Raw genomic sequence first — 12,758 nt, 5'->3', positions numbered from 1 at the left:
AAAAATTAATGAAAAAAAATTAAAATGCAATGGTACTAAAAAAGATTAAAACGTGTTGCGTAATCAAAATATTATGCAAATGACAATTAATTTATTCTCTATATAAAACTAAATTATTCAAATCAACGTTTATCATGCTAACAAGTTTAATGCTCAGTCTTAATACTTTGTATTCGAATGAGACGATAGGATATAAATGTGCATGAAATTAATAAAATGAACCAATTATAACATGACATTGAAAATTATAGAAATCATAATATTCTATATTTCTATTAGAACTAAATTATAGTAGCTTGTCTTGTATAGGCTTCTTTTTTGCTTGTATTTAGGCCATAAAAATGTAATTATTGCCGCTAAAATTGCATTTTATCGTGGTGTCGTGCATGATTTTGCAAAAGTCATGTTTGCTAGCTAGCAAGACAATATTGACCTGAGCCAACTATTAATAACTAACGCGTTTGTGTATGAGATGCAAAGCACAGATGGCGCAAGAGAAATATATTAACGTGGTGTCTCCCAACTCTTGTTATGTGTTTGCTTCACATGATTTGAGAACCCCACGGATCTCGCATCTTCATTCATTCAAGACTTCAATATATTTCAGCTACTTTTAGAACTAAAGATATTAAAGATATTATTGCCACTTCACCTATTCAGAAATTCGCGTCCTGGTAGAGTAATTGCAGTGTGACTCGGGCAGAGTACTTTATTTCAGAAATTGATAATTATATTTATAACTAATATGAAAATCGAATTGTTAAATTTTATATTCATGATTAGTTATTTTTGTATATGTGTGTTATGAAGACATTTTTTATAGGTAAATGTTAGTTGTTAGTAATATTAGTAAATTAGTCATCCTCAGGGTTCGAACTCTAGATCTTTCACTCTTTATCTCACCAAACTCTTATGTCTCAAGCTCTTACCACTTGAGTTGTCCTTCGGACGTGTGTTATGAAGACATAATACGCGTGATGAAGTTTTTAAAGAATGTGAGTTTTGCTTCTGAGATAAATAGTTAATCGAAGTTGTTATTCGGATCTCCTCCTATCTATTCGTACTCTGTTAAATTTGTAAAATCTGAAAATGTCTCTTATAAAATTTTTTCGCTCGCACTTTGAAAGTGCATAGGTAATAAGACCATTCTTTTTTTTCCTGATTAATTTCTAGAAAAAAATCTGAGACTGTCACTTCTTGATTAAGGTAATAGGATCATTCCGAGCTCAAAAATGCAGTCAGAATCTCCAAATTCTTACACCTTATAGGAGTCGCTTCACAATCAAGAGCAGTGCGGTTTGGAAAATTTGACAATTTTTTGTCTCGAATGTGAAGGCGACTAACTACAAAGTTGAAGAAAAAAATAAAGTAATTGGTCTCTTGGAATTTTGCCAAATTCATTCATCTGGTATTTTATTTTGTATTTAAAAAAAATTATTTCACCATAAATCTTCAAATATTCCATCTTGATGTATGGTGGTCTCATAATTTTTAAAAATCATCCGATGTTAGTTTTGTTGAAATTTGCATCTAAACGCGCATTAAAAATGTGTTAACTTCACACTTTAAAAGTGCGTGAGTCACACACCTCTAATGTGCGTTTAATTACAAAAAAGGTTTAAAAACGATTGTAACAATGACGACGACGGTGATGGAGGAAAGATGAGGGAAGGGAAGATGGAGGTTGTGGTGGCAGTGGTGGTGGTGCTGAGTGGAGAAAGAGGAAGGGTGAGAGGAGAGTGAATGTGAGGAAGGGGGTGAGAATTTTTTATATTTTTTTCATTAAGGGCATTTAAGTATTTTTTCAATTTAAAGAGGTGTTCGAATAGATGTGGGAGGGGGTCCGAATAACAACTCCCATAGTTAATAAGTCTTTATCTTAAAGTCATCCAGAAAATAAAGAAAGCAATGTTCAATCAATGACATCTTCCACTTCCTCTATAACTTTTGATTATTCCCTTCACATTGAAATTCTACTTTACCTCTAACCCATCTACCCATCTGTTTTGGAAGGCTCCTCAGCCGATCATTCCCTAGTTCGATCGCACTACCGCTTCACCTTGTTGAGTTTAGGGACGATCACCTTTGATCGACCAAACTCGGAAGTGACTGGACTAGACTGACCAAACCCTTGGGAAAGAAAGATCCTTATCGATCACCTCACCAATCTCATCACTTACTCTATGACCTACCTACAAGGGGTAAGCGTGAAACTCAAGACCTAGTCCCCACTAACGAGGAACACCTGGTCGTTGGATCACTACAAACAGTTGGCGGCACAGAAAGATCCAATTCCCAACACTCGCTCGAGTTCTAGGCACTCATTGCACCCTTCTAGACTACCCTACCCTGTGAACGGGTATAGAAGGCCAAAGCAAAATTGAGTCAGGTACGCATTCGATTCTTCGTGCTTAGAGTATTTCCCAAACCCCCCAGACACTAACTTAGGCATCAGAGTGTTCTCGTAGGGACCCCTCCTAGACTCGGTGACGATTCTCTGCCCCTGCCTACGCCTCTTCATCCCCAGTTGATAAAACACTCTTTCGCCGGAGTTCCACTATTTCCTTCTCAATCAATACTTCCTCGAGTGTTTTAACTCGCTTAGTACGACCACTATCTATCAAACTCAATACTAACAAACACAACCTAGCATGTAAAAAGAAAAAAATATATATATATCCACCCTCTAAATGCAACCAATATGGCGGGTTATGTCACATGAGACATTCATGTCCTTTAGAGAAACTTGACTAAGTAGATGCTACTCCAGCTTACTCACACTATTTTCGTCAAGATCTTCATGTCTCATTGCCCTTGTAAGATCACACACAAATTGTATTGTTCACTATTAATTCTTCTCGTGAATTGAAGCTTGAAAGAAATTGAGAAGAACTTATGCAATGATTTTTTGTCAAGGAACGTCTCGCTTCCATTACAAAAAGCACATCTAGTGCATATGAATGCCTTGCTCTAATTGGTCATCCTGCATATGATCTTAACTTGGTGATTGTTGTACTCTATGACCTCGATCGGTTTTTAGCGTTTCAATGCGATCGAGGAGAACTTCACTCCAATGTGATGAATTGCTTAAAAAACTAATGGATTGTAAATTCTTCTCGAGTGTGATGGAAATAACAATCATTCTCTCTCATCTCACTTTGTCAAATGAAATACCTTTACTCATGGATGAAAACTACTTCAAATAATATCACACCAACCCATCTCACACACATGCCTTTTTTTTTGTCAAACTCACACACATGTCTCAAGAGGTATCAATTTGGGTTGGCCCGACCTATTGACATCAGCCCACAACGGGCCAGCACGTTCTCATGTAGGTTTGGGCTTGACCAAAATTGGTGGAGACTATCAACCAACTCTCCACATGATATGTGGGTTTAAGAAAACAATTGAACAATATTTTGTAAAAAATTATGTAAGATAAAATTTTTATGTTTCCACTGTGGAAAATATAAAATAAATTAGTGAATATTTAATCTTATTTATTTGCCTTTGTGTTCTTAGCATGTTTATAATTAACCAAAAAAAAAAAACTAAATCATAAGTAACAATGAAGAAATTTTGGACAGCTTTGATTGGGCCCAGTTGAGCTAAACCTAGATTGGACTTGATTTTTTGCAACTCAGCCAATACTTTAATTTAGTCGAGCTATTCGAGTCGGGGCATACAATTTAGCCCATTTTCACACCTCTGATCTTAAGTGGTTCAATAGCCTCAAACGTTTGCCAATTATGGAGAAATATGGCTATACTACCGATGTATTTCAAGCTCAATCGCTTGCTTAATGGTTGATCCTGCCAAATGCTCATATCGTTGATAAACCTACAGATGAAAAAGGAATTTATCAAACTAACCAAAACTGTCAACATAAGAAGTAAATTGGTCAGACTCACAGCGGTGTGAGACGAGATATGGTTATGGAAGAAACTATGAATGATGAACATCGATGGACACAGGTGCTAAAACAATGAAGGATGAAGAAAGAACAAGGCTTGCGACGATGAAAATAAGCGATGTTGCATGTAACGACGCCCCTTGCGGTTGTGGAAGGTGCGGTAACCACCATAGTGTCAGGCATAAATGAAGAATGAAGAATATAACAAAGAGAGGATGAAATTTCCAAATTACTAATATGTTTATTAGGTTTAGGTTAATTTTTTTAGAATTTCATAATCATAAGGAAAAATTGTTAATTTTTACAATTATAAAATAATTAAATAATATAATTAAAAAGTTTAGGACTAAACTGCAAAACTTATGACGTGGCATTATATGACACTAAGCACCCATCTATTGGTCAACTAAGAGGAGGCATGACTGTCCTCTTAAATCACATTGGTCATGGGAGAGAGTTACCATATTTATAAGGCAAACTTTTACATGTTGTTTTGTGAGAGGGGGTTACAATGTTGCTTCTCAATTACCGAATCAATGAATGCGTTGGTGTAAATGAGTTGCCTTGTCATTATAACTTTTGAAATTTGAAATCTGGTCCCTCAACTATTTGTATTATGAATTTTATATTTATATTAAAAAATTAAATGTTTGATTTATGATATTCAAATTGGGGTAAAACAACTTAATCTGTTTGTTTAAAAACAAAACTTAATCTGTTTGCTCTTTCAAAAAAAAAAACTTAATTTGTTTTCTTCCAAAAAAATAAAATGTTCATCTTCTTCATCGATGAATACCTCCCCATTCTCCATGTCCATCATCATCATGAACCACCACCACAAAGTCTAATCTCATCAGCCCCATCCTTCTCTTTTTTCTCCTTTCATTCCCAACCCTCTGCTTTGCAAGTTGCATCCACCAGAAAAACACTCCTTGTCTGCTTTTGTACGAGGGAGAAGCAAACACAGGTAGATATTTTTTAAGGATCCCTGTCGAAACTAAAATTGGAGGTTGAAGAAGGCAATTGAATGAAATTAATCCCATAAAACAACGAAATCAACCCACAAACCCCCAATCTATAACAACTCTTGAAGCACCCAGCTGAACGTTGAAGCCATGGTGTTCCAGCAAGCACCAGATCTGCACAAATGGGTGTTATTCCCCTTCTTCTTTTCCAGTCACTGCGATCACCGCCTACGACCTTTGCTTCCGCCGCTTACGACCTCCCCTGCGACCAGGATCTCCATCGAGCATGGCATCCGCAGTCTCAAACTCATCATGATCTGGGTTTTGATATGAATTTTTGTAATTTTGAGTTTCAAACAGGTCTTTAGGTTTCGAACAAAGTTGCCATTGGTGGTGGTGGTGGGGGCTTGATCATTGTAATTGGCAAAAAGTTGGGGATAAAATACAAATTTTAAGAAGTTTAGGATTCAAATTTGAAACATAGTCAAACAAATGACGTGGCATCTTAGTCCACTAAGCATCTTTTTATTGGTCATTGAGTGGGGGCATGGCTGTTGTTTAAAACACAACCAGCATTTTTAAGTTTGCCTTAGACAAGGTAAAAATTTAGGCTTAAAAGCACTTTTGGTCCCCCACGAATGCGATTTGTGCAAAACGCGCCCCTAAACTTAAAAAATAGCACTTTTGGTCCCCGACGTTACACTTCGTCAACAGTTTTGGTCCCTATTCCATTTACCGTTAAAAACTAACGTTTTTCTGGAAAACTCAAAAAATATTCATCATCTTCAAATGTTCATTCATCATCTTCATCATTTTGTCCGGAAAATCCAGAAGAAAAAAAAAAGCACAAGAGGTGCCATTGAAAACAAGTTCAGATACAAATAAAAGCAAAAGATAAAGAGACAAAAACCAAAAAACTTAAAAAATTCAAGCAAGAACCAAAACAAAGAAAAAAGATAAGAGGAAGCTGATACATATCAGCAAAACCAGAAACAACTTATGTGGAGGAAGCTTGAATCATGCTTCGTCATCCAAGCCAGTACACCCAAGATATAATGATAAAGATTTGCACACATCAAGAAACATGCATAATCGTAAACATTTATTATTATAATTTGAATATTTTTCTGTTATGTTAAGGTACAGAAGCAGAAGATAAGATACCCTGAACAAAGACAATATTTATAGTTTTCCTCCAAGGTAGAAAAAGGCCCAATGAAATTAATTACATCCATTCACCTGCGCTCCTCAATCCTAACGGGCAAGCCACCTTTCACCAACGAGGTGAGGTGCACTGTGTACTCCGCCACCGCCGGCACAACCTTAAACCTCCTCATAATCCCAGCCACCACCCCTTTCATCTGCAAGAACGCCATTTTCATCCCTAGACACACCCTGGGCCACGCCTTAAACACCAAGTAGCTAAACAGATCCACCCCCACAAAACCCACTTCTCATCCTCAACCCGATTCAACCACTTCTCGGGTCGAAACTCGCCCCATCAGAGCCCCAAATCTTCTTGGACCTCCCCATCGCGTACAGGTGATACGCCACCCTCCAACCTTTCTTCACAAAAGTCTCGTTCGGAAAAACATCGTCGTGCGCCATCGACAACAACCTCATACTCTCGCACAGCGCCGCATTCCTCTTCCAGATCTGAATCGTGAAGCCACCGACTTTCCAGATCTGGCTTTGGTGGCGTTTCTGTTACGGTGGTGGTGGCTGAAGATGCGGCGATGTTGTGTTGCGGTGGCTCCGATTTGGCTGAGGAGGTAGCTTATGAATGTTGGGTTTGGTCGTTCTGAAGAGGAAGAAGATTATGAAGCTCAAGAACATTCTGGGTTGTTAATTTTTATTTTATTTTATAATTAATTTTTTTGGTCTAATTACATTTATGTCCTCATAATCGTTAGTTTTTTAACGGAAAAGGGAATAAGGATCAAAACTTTTGACGGAGTGTAACGTAGGGGACCAAAAATGCTATTTTTTAAGTTTAGAGACGCGTTTTGCACAAATCTCATTCGTGGGGGACCAAAAGTGCTTTTAAGCCAAAAATTTATAATAGGCACCAACAAAAAGAAAGACAAAATATAACGTGTAAAATTAGGTTTGGTAACAGAGAAACCTTGCCCCTTGCCCCTTGCCCCTTGCCCCTTGTTCTTGTTCTGCTGTAGTGATTTTGTGAGTCAGGAGCGGAGGAGAGGGGAAGAGATCCCAGTTTTTCTGTTTAGAGCCGGAGGAGCAACCTTCTTCTTCTTACCTTTATCACTTCCCCTGCCCCTATTCTAACTATATAAACCCTAATATGTTTTTTCATTGATTTATTAACATGCTCTTGATTATACACTGATCAATCATCTTTATCAATCCTTATTCACCACAAACCCTAATCAGCAAATCGGCAATGGTTATCGCAGCCGATTCTTCTTCCCCTAACACTACTACTGCTGCCGCCAACAACAGCCCGCGAAAAAACCTACCTTCTCCCTGGGCCCAGGTCGTTCGCTGTGCCGACTCAGAGCCACTCCTCCACCAATCGCTGCCTTCATCATCTTCCTCTACCTCCTCCTTGTCCGCTGATTCCGATAGCTCCGATGCTGATAAGGCGAAGAACGCCGGTGCCCCGAAGAAACCCGCTTGGAAGATGCCACCCAGTGACGTCGCCGAGGTTAGTCCTGTAATGGGTGCTGTGTCTTGGCCCGCTTTATCTGAGGCCGCCAAACTTTCTGTGAAACCAACATCTGACTCCTCCACAACCGATGGATCACTCTCCACTACTCAGGTTAGGTTTCCATATCATATCACCCCTGATTGGGGAAAAATAAGAAATTTGATTTGTTGTCTTTAAATTTTGTTTGTAATATGATAGAAGAACAAATTTATTGAATAGTCTATAAGTATTAGGTTCATTGTTCATTGTTTATACTTCATGGTGTAATTTATTTGTTCCTGCATTTGATATGTGGTGGTAGAGAAAGAGGAATCATATGTTTATGGAAATGGTGGTGACTGGTATGTTGGTCTTGCATGGATTTTGCTATTGTTTTGTAGGGGCCTGTTACTCCACACTCCCCTCAGACACAAGCTAATAGCAATAGCAATGTGAAACCTAGTCCTGCAATGAACACTGATATGCCTAATAGACAAAGATCGACAAAGCAGGGAGGCAGCAATAGCAATGGGCCTGCTCCTGTGCGGGGTAACTTCACCAACACTGCCCCGAATCTTTCACCATCACCTCCCCTGCCACCACCACCACCTTTTCCTGTGCTTCAGATCCCTTCCAGTTCCTTTACCAATGGGGTTCCGGGCCCTTCCCCAAGAGATCCTTTCAGGAACAATAACTGGGATACAAGATCACCAGTTGGGGGTTTTGGGCCACCCATGAATGAACAAAGGAGTCCTTCCCGTAGGGGTAATTTTGGGCACCATCCACGAGGAGGTAATGGTTCACATCATAATAATTATGACAACAGGCGCGATCAGGAACGTTTAAATTATGCAAATTCTAGAGATGCCCGTGCACCCCAGCAGAGGATGTCTCCACGGGGATTGATGAGGTTCCCGCCACCTAATGCTGCTCCTCCATTTATGGGGCCTCAACCACTGCAACCCTTTCTAAACCCTGCTGGGTTTCCTGGTGAGTTTATCTCTGTATTATTCAAATGTATTTTCACTACAAAACACGACTGATGTTATATCTCATTTCATTTTTAGAATTTTACTATTTTCCAACACTTCAATTGGAATCTTTTGGGCGTATGCCATTCTTCACGCATGCACCTCCTCCTGCAATGTTCTTCCCCGTTGCTGAAACTCCCTTGACCGATGTGATTATAAAGCAGATTGATTATTATTTTAGGTATTTTATTTTGTTTTCAGTTATTTAGTTTGTTAACTAATGCTTGACGGCTGAATTTTCTTTTTGATGTTTGTTTTTTACAGTGATACTAATTTAGTGAAAGACAACTATTTAAGGTCAAACATGGACGAACAGGGTTGGGTTCCAATTACTTTGATTGCAAACTTCCCTCGAGTAAGTTAATTGTGCTTGATCATGCATTGTCATTCATTATATTCAATAAAAAATTCTTTCTGATGAGCCTTTAGTTTTTGATATTTTGTCAATTGTATGGTTGATTAATTTTAGCCTTTTAGGCATGTACTAGTCATTTGCTTTCGGTGTATTTTTTAATGGATTGTTACCTTTGAGGATTTTGCTGTTTTATAGCCCATCAAAATTTGCTATTATAGATGCAGTTATAGCGGTTGAAATTGAAAGCAAACAAATATGTGGAGCTGGGAAAATACAATGAAAAATTGGGGTTTATTGTGTTATTCTGTTTAGTTGCCTAACTTTTATTGTTGTAATCAATTTAGAGAACGCACACTAATTGAGATTTTAACTGTTAAGATTAATGTATATGTTGTGAAATGATCATGGATTATTATGTTACCAGTAGTAGTGTACTTTTTGTATTTATATTGTTATTTAATTAAACTTTCATACTAAATATCTTAGGTTTGTTTATGTTCTAAAAAAAATATATTCTTGCAGGTTAAAAGTTTGACAAGCAACGTTGAGTTGATTCTGGATTCCTTGAAAACTTCCTCTGTCGTGGAAGTGCAGGTAAAATATTTTTTTATTGTATTTTTTTCATGCAATGGAAGCATGTTTGTAGTATATTTTAATAGTCCTTAAGTCATTCAATTTGTTGTATTTCTTATCTTCAACGGATGCTACAGGGTGACAAGTTGAGGAAGCGTGATGATTGGATGAAGTGGCTGCCCTCCACCCAACGTGAGGTTGATTCTAGTTCAATGTCCACTGGTGAATCAAATTACAATAACATAGCTCGTGATTTTGAAAAAATAACTCTGAATGAAGCACTTCTAGATAAAGTTAATTCTGATCCTACCACAAATGGGGAGGCTATAGAATCTTCCGATCAGTCTCAATTCACAATTGGTGATGCTGCAAAGAGTTGCAATTAAAACTCACTCAATAGATCCGCCCCATCCCAAAATACTTACCCCATTCTAGTATCCAACTGTGTGAGTGATTTTTGATTTACATTTTTTTGAAGGGATGGTAGATAGGTTGTTCAAAAGTTTGTTTCCTCCCGATAGTCACCAAGGTCGATTCTGGTGGTAATTTTGAGTCAAGAAGGGAAAGAAATAAAAGATTTATTGAATTATTATGGTTTTATAGATGAAAAAGAGTTAACGAGACATAGCAGAAATCTGGAATTTTAATTCAGGCTCATTTATTGAGTTTTTGGTTTTGTGGATTATATTTAGTTATTTACTAAAACTTATTTATATATTGCTGATGGTTTATGGGTTGTATCTTGTATGTGTGAATGAAGTAGATAGGCGTTCGTGATGTTGTGTGCTCATGCAAGTAGTTGGTAGCTTGTTTGGCAGTTTATCCTGTTTGGCTGTTTGTACATCTGGCTTAATTTTGTATTTTCTTGTTTGAAGCCTATTTCTCCACTTTGTTTCAACAGTTTTTTTCCCCCTACATATCCAAGTAGAAGTTCATTTGCTGATTTGCATTATAGTATGTTTTGTTTCACATTTAAACTTCATAGAAATTAGAATTACTTCTTCTGCATTTCCATAATTACTTTTCTCTTTAACATGAAAATCTGCTGAATTTTGAGGCACATAGTGGTTTTTCCTTTCATCCCATACCCCTATCCGGGATTCCCCCAATCATAATTTATATGTGTTGCTATCAAGGTTGTTCATGATAAGAAACATGTATTCCACCATATTTAAGTACCATATGGCTGTAAATTGTAAGTTGCATGTTATACTTCCTTTTATCCTCTTCTATATTCTGTGCAGCAGGTTTTTGGTGAAAAGCATTCATTGTTTGTTGTGTTTGTGGTCCTGGACTACGGCAAATTGGCTATCAGAGTATCAGTTAGAAGGACCATTGAACCATATGATCATAAGAACCAAAAAAGAAAAAAAGTACGTGGTAAGCTCAAACCATGAAGTCACCTAGGACTTGGAGCTGAATTAAGGACTTGGAGTATTAATATATAAATAGCATTTTCTTTAATTAATCAAACATTCCAGAAAATGTGAACTACTTTACATTCTAGCATATAGGGTTAGACATTTTTTTCATACTTTACATTCTTGGTTTTTTATTAGTTTTTCATTCTTGGTTTTTGATTTTGATTTAGTTTTTTTTTCTTGATTAAGTCTCCACGAATTATTGTTAATTGAAGTTTTTTTCTCATTCATTGTTTTTGTAACCCTCTGAACATCAACTTTAAGTCTTCAACTAATAGTTATGCCGTACCAAAAAAAAACTAATAATCACGAATGAATAAAATAATTAAGTAGAATAAAAAATGGAACTCGAAATAAGTCTTTGGCTAATTAGCTTCATGCTTCTCTTTATGTTTCTAATATAATAGGCATTGGTTCTCATAATCCTTTATTAGTTTATTTCAAATTGCCAAACCTCCTATTTTTGCCATCGATATACTCTCCCCGGGGTCCCCCCTAAAGCAGCAATGTGATAGCATAAAAAATGATAGTGTCAGCTACATGATAGATTCTTCACCTTATGCTCTACACCATCATGGACTTTGCAAGAAATAATTCATAGTTCTTGGCTTCTTGCACAAGCGTAAAAAGTTTAATGTTATTTTAATCAACTGTAATAATTTTTAGTCGTATCAATTATGAGTTGTCTATGTTTTAGCTTTTATCTGTTTGGTCTAGATACATGTATGTAATCATATGTGAGTCTGAAACAAACACATTATATATACTACTAGCTTTTTAGCGGATTTTCTTTTTAAAGTTATTTCACTTAAAATCGTTTGAATTCGATGGGATCGAACTGTAAAAAAATCAACTCTTTAAAGTGTGAGACTTACTTTAAATAGTGAAGTCAGCTACAGTGACGTTAATTGAAAAATTAATAATAATATTTTTAAGTAACATTAATAATTTAAAGAACACTAAATGTGCTATACTGCCTAATGCCTATACATGTGCAAGTCTGTAATAATAATTACAACCATTTAGTTTTCAATCAACAATTGTAATACTTTACCCTTTAGTAAGTATTTAACATAGCAATAGAGGAGTTCAAAAATAACATAGCAATAGATAATTGATAAATGATATTTTTCAGTTTGAAAATGTTGAAATTGAAATCTCTACCACTTGTTTAAGAGATGTAGTGCTAAATCACCTACTAACTCACTCGGTCAATGAATCTACTTTTAAGTGGATTTTTAAACGTTTATTTGTTTACACACCATGAGAAACTATTCAAACATATTTCTTAAAAAAAAGCATACCAACCGTTGGTTGATTTAAATAGTAAATACTTAATTTTTTAAAACAATATTTCAGATTTAATTTTTTAAAACAATATTTCAGATTTGAGTCTGATAGATGAAAAAATATATTCAATTACCTCCAAATGAGGTTGTCTATATATAAGCAAAATAAAATAAAACAAAGCCTGATATATTCAATTTGAAAGAATATTAACAGCTCAACTCTCTTCTTGATCCTAAATTTCTCACTCACACTTGACATTATATAAAAAACAAATGTACTATTTTTTTGTCTTGACAAAGTGTCTCATAACTAGTAATCTTGAGACTAATTAATTACCGGACAATTAGTATACTAAGTGACAAGAGGCTGATAAAGAATTTTTTTTCTTTCTCAAGAGTTTGAATTCAAACTCTCTATTACTTACTTAACAAAATGCCCTCTAAGTAACACGTATGTTTTAAACTGATTATTCGTGCTCAAATTTATTACAATCAATCAACAATAAAAATTCTGAATTTAAGGGTATCCTTTTTATTTTCATATAACTTCAAGAGTGC

At 36.2% G+C, this 12,758-nt stretch overlaps 1 protein-coding gene across 1 annotated transcript; it reads left to right on the top strand.

The window, feature by feature from the left end:
- The first annotated feature begins 6,977 nt into the window (after positions 1-6,977).
- On the top strand, positions 6,978-10,175 carry LOC130727843 (la-related protein 1C-like). The gene is made up of 6 exons (XM_057579103.1): positions 6,978-7,663; positions 7,933-8,521; positions 8,599-8,743; positions 8,827-8,917; positions 9,440-9,511; positions 9,628-10,175. Exons 1-6 carry the CDS (start codon positions 7,286-7,288, stop codon positions 9,874-9,876), a joined length of 1,524 nt encoding a protein of 507 aa, XP_057435086.1. The 5' UTR covers positions 6,978-7,285; the 3' UTR covers positions 9,877-10,175.
- The last annotated feature ends 2,583 nt before the right edge of the window (positions 10,176-12,758 follow it).

The sequence above is a fragment of the Lotus japonicus genome, chromosome 1 (genome assembly GCF_012489685.1).
Source record: "Lotus japonicus ecotype B-129 chromosome 1, LjGifu_v1.2".
In the NCBI taxonomy this organism is placed as follows: domain Eukaryota; kingdom Viridiplantae; phylum Streptophyta; class Magnoliopsida; order Fabales; family Fabaceae; genus Lotus; species Lotus japonicus.
The sequence above is the reverse complement of the archived record's forward strand: the minus strand, read 5'-3'. Positions and strand labels throughout refer to the sequence as shown.

What these genes read in the sequence shown, in the direction of transcription:
- LOC130727843 (XM_057579103.1), top strand. Translation starts at nt 7,286, where the DNA reads ATGGTTATCGCAGCCGATTCTTCTTCCCCTAACACTACTACTGCTGCC. An exon ending in CAGATTGATTATTATTTTAG is followed by an intron (nt 8,744 to 8,826) that starts GTATTTTATTTT and finishes TGTTTTTTACAG; the next exon opens with TGATACTAATTTAGTGAAAG. An exon ending in TGATTGCAAACTTCCCTCGA is followed by an intron (nt 8,918 to 9,439) that starts GTAAGTTAATTG and finishes ATATTCTTGCAG; the next exon opens with GTTAAAAGTTTGACAAGCAA.